The 6,549-nt window shown below is 49.7% G+C and overlaps 1 protein-coding gene across 1 annotated transcript in view; it reads left to right on the forward strand.

Annotated features, from left to right (window-relative positions):
* WWC1 (WW and C2 domain containing 1) overlaps positions 1–3,773 on the forward strand; it is a 127,206-nt gene extending 123,433 nt beyond the window's left edge. Inside the window, exons 21-23 of the mRNA XM_033096266.1 lie at positions 1,501–1,734; positions 1,933–2,054; positions 3,017–3,773. Coding sequence (XP_032952157.1) covers positions 1,501–1,734; positions 1,933–2,054; positions 3,017–3,083 — 423 coding nt within the window. The 3' untranslated portion in view covers positions 3,084–3,773. The remainder of the gene's footprint in view (positions 1–1,500; positions 1,735–1,932; positions 2,055–3,016) is intronic.
* The last annotated feature ends 2,776 nt before the right edge of the window (positions 3,774–6,549 follow it).

Here is a 6,549-nt window from a genome sequence, read left to right on the forward strand (position 1 = left end):
TAGATTTCCTTCCCGGCTCCCTCAGGCCTTGGCAGGATTCATTTCCTTGTGTTTTCTTGCTAGCTGCAGGACTGGGGCTATTCACAACTCCTACAGGTCACTCCCTGGTCCTGGCCATGTGGCCCTCTCCACAACATACATTGCTGCAAGGCTGGCAGGAGATCTCTCTCCAGGAACAGCCCAGTTCACCTTTTAAGGAGTCACCTGATTAGGTCAGGCCCACCTGGGATAATCTCCATTTCTATTAACTCAGAGTCACCTGATTAGTTACCTAATCATGGGAGTGATATCCCATCGTATTCATAGGTCCCACCCACACTGAAGGGGAGAGCATTATACAGGTGTGTGGGTTAGGGGGTGGGAATCCTAGGGGCCAGCTTAGAATTCAGTCTTCCACCGTCGCTTAGCTGTTCTGTTTTAATCATGACTGGGTTTTGGTAGGAGAAGGAGAGTTAATGGTTCTATTACTCAGGACTTTTACATACAGATAACTGAAGAACTCAAACACAGCTTGAAAATGAAAGGGAGACATCATTGGCTCATTTAATGGAAAACTCCAGGATGTTGTGCTAGTTTCAGGCATGGATTGATCCAGGATTTGAAAGAATGTCCTCAAGCCTCCGTCCCCCTCCCGTGGCGCTGCTCCCTCCAGATAGCTTACTTCTTAAACAAAGTCACCCCGTGTGATGATAAAGGTTTATATATTGCCAGCTTAACAACCTCTGTGTAAATATACTGCCTTTTGTTCCAAGTAGCTCAGCAAAAGTCGCAGAATTGAGTATTATTGGCTGGCTTTCAATAACATACTCACCCCCAGAGCAGTCACTGCAGTTCTGATTGGCCACGTTCGGGTGGCACTCCCATCCCACAGGGGTTGAGCATGGAGGAGGAGTGGATCCCCAAGGGAAGATAAGGGTGCTTTGCTATAGGCCTGGGGAAGTAGAGGCTGGACAAGCAGAAACAATAGATGTCCATTACAGGAATACCAGGTCAGGAAGACTAGGCTTCTGCTCTCAAAGGGAAGCGGATCTGCATTGAGGAAACAGCTGGAAAGCAGGATGACACAGGAATGCACCAACTGAGTGTGAACGTTGAGAGCACTGAGAGTGGGGAATCGGGCATGTGTGGGGAGTGAGTGGGTAGGGTCTGGAGCCAGCTGCCTGGGCTGGCCTCTCAGCTTTCCCACTGCTGATCTGTGTGACTTAGCCTCTAGGAGCCTCATCTGTGCAATGATAACAGAGGAGCCCTCACGGGGTGGAGAAAAGGCCAGGAGGTAGTGGGAGTAAAGCACCTAGCACCATGCCCGGGACCTAAAAATGCTCAAAACGCATGAGCTGTAGAAGTGGGAAAAATCAAGACAGGTCGTGGGAGGCCTGGAGGTGGGTATTTGAGGATCAAAGATGAATGGAGGATGGGATTTGCGGTTCAGAGGAGGGGGTCACGTGGCCTCACTAGTCCCGGCCCAGTGCTAAGCAGTCAAAGCCGTCTTCGTCCCCGCAGCCTTCATCCTTCAGATCGCTGCGCAACGAGCACCTGATGCGCACCTCGCTGGACCTCGAGTTAGACCTGCAGGCCACCAGGACCTGGCACAGCCAGCTGACTCAGGAGATCTCGGTGCTGAAGGAGCTCAAGGAGCAGCTCGAACAAGCCAAGAGCCACGGGGAGAAAGAGCTGCCGCAGTGGGTGCGGGAGGATGAGCGCTTCCGCCTGCTGCTGAGGATGCTGGAGAAGCGGGTAAGTGCGGCGCGCCCAAGGCGAGGGGGGGCGGCGCCCGGCTGCAAAGGAGACAGGCCCGAGCTTTGAATGGGTCCCACAGTCCTGAGCCCCACGGCGAGTGTGGGTCCCTCGTTCGCATCAGCAAAGGGATGCTTTGGCTGACCCATTCCTGGAGGTCCTAAGGATTCTCCACCACCTCATGGCTTTGCCCTACAGATGGACCAAGCAGAGCACAAGGGTGAGCTTCAGACAGACAAGATGATGAGGGCAGCCGCCAAGGACGTGCACAGGCTCCGAGGCCAGAGCTGTAAGGAGCCCCCAGAAGTGCAGTCTTTCAGGTAAGCGAGCGGGCTGCCAGCTGCCCGCCAGCCCTCCTTTCCCTGTCACACCAGCCTACCGAGCCGCAGACTTCTCTCTCCGTCTCACGGCTCTCTTCTCTAGCACAGCAGCAGCATTGTCTGTATCAGCTGTCCATCCTCTGCCAAGGGGTCCCTGGTGATCTGTGCGCTCTGCAGTACTTTTCCTAGGCTGTCTTGCTCAGTCCCCGCACAACTCGAGCTAATTTGTCAGATCCTCTTGTTTAATGAACGAGCCACCTGTCCCGGCCTCTCCTCCTAGCATTTCATCACCAGTAATTGTGGAGGATTGGCTGAATGATAAATAAGCTGGAGGTGATGGATGCCTGCTGGGCCCCCCTGGCTCTGCCTGCTTCCAGCCAGGATCTCAGGGAGGCGCATTCTTGCTGTGCTGGACCCAGGCGGTTCACAGCAGGGCCCCCAGCACCAGTGATCCGGGCCTCCCATCCACAGAGGGCCTTGTGTTTAGACTCATGATATCCTCTCAGATAAGACTAACAAACATTCCTTTGTGGTACAGAAACATTTAAAATGTACTGTAATTTATATAACCATGTTTGGACATCTTCTAATTTTCAGCCAGTTAGGAATCTAAAACAAACAAACACTACAAGTAGCCCAAAGGTCCTTTTAAACTCAGAGAGGTCCCTGATTTGAACTAAAAGTCACTGACTCCGCTAATGCCCCCTAAAGCACTGGTTCTAAACCATGGATGATTTGGGCCCCCCCCCAGGGACATTTGGCAGTGTCTGGGGACGTTGTTGGTTGTCACAACTAGAAGAAAGGGTGGGGAAGCTGCAACTGGCATGCAGCGAGCAGAGGCCAGGGCTGCTGCATATCCTACAATGCACAGGACAGCCCGCACAGCAACGAATGGTCCTGCCCATGCTAGCTACCAGGCGAGGTTGGAAACTCCTGCTCTGAAGGGATGGCCTCTTTCACAGGGAGAAGATGGCATTTTTCACCCGGCCTCGGATGAATATCCCAACCCTCTCTGCAGATGACGTCTAATCGCCAGAAAAGTATTTCCTTTGTTCTCATGACCACGCTGTGAACATAGACTGTGGCTAAAGTTATTTATGTGGTGTTATATGAAGGTATTGAGTCACAAGTCCTCTAGCGCTCCTGTTGGTTGGAAGATGAACAGATTTTTTAGTTTGGGTTCTATTATTATTAAAAAAAACAAAAAACAAAAAACCAGCATTAAAATGACGAGATTGTATAGTTTGTATATTTAGGAATGTATTTTTGAGAAAAAAAATTTAAATGAACTAAAGCAGTGTTAAGTCGCTGCTCTTCTTAAAGTTGTTTAGATTTTTCTTTTTTTTTTTTTTTGTACAGCTCTACCTTCTAGAGGTTTCACTGCAATAAGTAAGTAATGTTTTGGGGACGGTAATCCTAAAAGGACGTCCTCCAGGCATCACAGCACAGCTGACCTTTCCTACTTAACATATTTTGTACAATATTTTAAAAATGCACAGGAACTGTTTGGGGGATTCTGGGGTGAATCCGTGAGTCTTCTTTGAGCTGTGATGTGTTTTTCTGTGGCCGCCTGATGTGGAGTGGGCAGCGCGGAGCTGGCAACGGGCCTGCCCACACTGGTCTCAGATGCCCCGTGAAGCCACTGAAGTGAATGAGGGAGGGCTGCGGAGAATTCCTTTCCGTTTTATCTCCATCAATAAAGTGGCCTTTCTGAACGAATTTCCTCTCTTTTTCTCCCCGACCCCTCCCGTCATCTGTTTCTCTGATTGTTAACTCCTCCCCTTCCCAAGCATTTCCTTCCCACCCATCCCCAACCCAGTCCAGGTGATGTTTGGTTTGGTTTGGTTTGGTTTTGGTTTTTTGCCCACCCTTCCACTCATTAAATGAAAATGGCTGCTCAGCTGGGACTATTGCGGACAATTGGAAGCCCACCTTTAACAAACAAGTGGCAAAATCTCTTCCTCCTTCCTTTCTCTAACATTGTCCAGTTCAACTTTCCTCAAAGTCTGTTGCCCCACCTGCCACATCAGAATCACGTGGGGCAGCTTGTTAAAAATACAGACTCCTGGAGCCTCCCCCGACCAGGATGGGCCCAGAGACCTGCTTTTTTATCCATGCTCCCACTGTCAGGCTTATGCACACTGCAGTTTTTGAGGGACCAACTAGTATAATGTGAATGAAACCCAGACAGAGATGGAAGCGTTCTATTAGAGAGTCACACAGGGGACACTAACATGCGGGCACTGAAGGCCACTGGGGGAGGCATGGTGGAGGAAGTGGAGCCTCCTTCACTTGGCTGTGGAGACTCCCCCACGTCCCCACTACATTGCTTACCTGGCTGTTTCTCCTTTTGTGGAAGGAACCTACGATGGCATTGAAGCCACCATTATTCCCGACATGGCTTCCAGGGCTTTCGATAGCCAAGCCTCCCTCCAACTCTCCAGTCCAGTTTCTCACCACCAGCTGGGACTTCCTCTTTCCCCAGGGTGTCACTTCTCTGAACACACCGGTGTCCAGTGCACTCTCTCTCCTTTGTGAAATTCCATCCCACACGTTGAGGATTGGCTTTGCATTTTCTTCAAATGAATATCAATGTCCCCAATCAATTGCAGCATGCCCAAGAGCTGAAGTATTGTGTCTTGTGCTGCTCTTTCTTGTGCACCCTAATACCTGCACAGCTCAGAGCTTTGAGACACCTGCTGTCCTTGCCCTTCTGTTAAGGGCACTGGCAGCAGCGATGGAGCAGATGACCCAAACTGGGCAGTCAGAGTGACCCATCTCATTGGCTATCAAGGATAGACGTGGGATCCCAGCTGGGCCAGTGAGAGCCGTTCCCCTGCATTTTCTACCTGAAGGTTAAAGACTGGATTTTCTCTTCCAAAAGCCACCTAGAGCCATGGTTCCAGCTTCTGGAGCCAACCCAGCAGAGAGAAGCATATAAGTAGTGGGCAAAGAAGGGGTGACCTTGGGGTCAGCTGCATCCTCGCTCTATTTGTAAAATGGGGTGGACTGTGTCAAGAGTGCTCAACAAAACTGGAAGTTCGTGCGATGGGATTTTTTCACTCAGTCACACCTTTATCCGTGTTCAGCTTTCCCAGCAAGGGTCAGCCCCTCACAACTCCGGAGCAGCAGCTTCTGTGAAGGAGAACTCTAAACGGCCTCCTTGTGTGTGGGAAAGGCTACATAGAGCAAATCCTCCTGCCTGAGAAGTGTGTTTCGGTGTCGCTTCAGCTGACGGAGCATTTGAGGGGAGAGCCAGACCCCCTCTTCAGAAGAAGAGGGCCCTCTGTCTACCATGGCATTGAATTCTCTAGAAACAGTCACAGGCCAACTACCAGGGCTTCCGTTGTTGTTTGCCTGGCAAGAAATTGAAGAATAAATAAACTGCCACTCATAAGCATGTACACGTGTTCTCCAGAATCTTCAGGAAACAGGAACTTAGAAATGTGAAATGACCTGCCCAAGGTCACTCAGATAATAAATGGCCAGAGCTAGAATGCACCTCCTGTCTTCAGACTCCAAAGTCTGTATTACCTTTCAGCTCTAGTTTCTGTTTCACAGCAATGTGGTCACATGAGGCCCTACTTGAAGGGACTTAGAACATGTGGTTTTCAGGAATGCAGTCCGGAGTCGTCTGGTTTCTCTGCATGGAGGTATAAAGATACTAGGATACTAGCCTGAGAAAAGACACTCAGCAAACCTCACTGTGTCTGATGGTCCTGTTCATAAAACCCATGGTTGCCTTTTGACTACAAATCTTTTGCAATACGCACACTGGCTATCGTTCTGCTTCCTGCCTCTAAGAAGGCTAACAAGTGAGGTTTGTTCACTTAACTGCTAATCAGACTCCAGCCATGCCCATCTTTTTCTTCTTCCTTCCCACCACAGAGCCTTTGCAATTCCAGTTCCTTCTGCCTGGCATGCTCTTCCACTGTGTCCTCATCCCGTCTTCATATGGCCCTCTCTTGATCACGATTCAGATCTCAGCTCAAGCCTCACCTGCTTGGAGAGCTGTTTTGACCCTGACGTTAGGCCTGCCCATGCCCTTACTCTCCCACAGGTCGCTCTGGCACGGCAACCTGATTTATTGGCTTCTCTTCCCTCCAGAATGTAAGACCTTAAAGAGAGACCTTGTTTGCCTTGTTTTCTGTTGGACTGGACAAAGAATGGATACTTAATAAATATTTGTGGGATGAATGAATGAGATTAAATGTTTGCCCCAGAGATGAGTTTAGTCCCTTCTCCTTTGTAATTACCAATCAGGAAAAGGGTTCTGGGTGGGATGGGAATACCGAAGGCTTCACCTTTTTGCCAGTCTCTCCACCATTGCCCATATCCAATACCCCTCCTGTTTTCAAATAAATTTAGTTCTTGCCTCATGCAATTTGCATTTGCTACCTCTCTGCCGAGAAGCCTTCTATTCTTTCAGTTAAGAAATAGTTTTTGAGTAATGCGCTGTGACAAGCTCCCCTCTAGAAGGGTCTTCCAAGCCAAG

Source organism: Rhinolophus ferrumequinum, chromosome 24, assembly GCF_004115265.2.
Source record: "Rhinolophus ferrumequinum isolate MPI-CBG mRhiFer1 chromosome 24, mRhiFer1_v1.p, whole genome shotgun sequence".
Lineage (NCBI taxonomy): Eukaryota > Metazoa > Chordata > Mammalia > Chiroptera > Rhinolophidae > Rhinolophus > Rhinolophus ferrumequinum.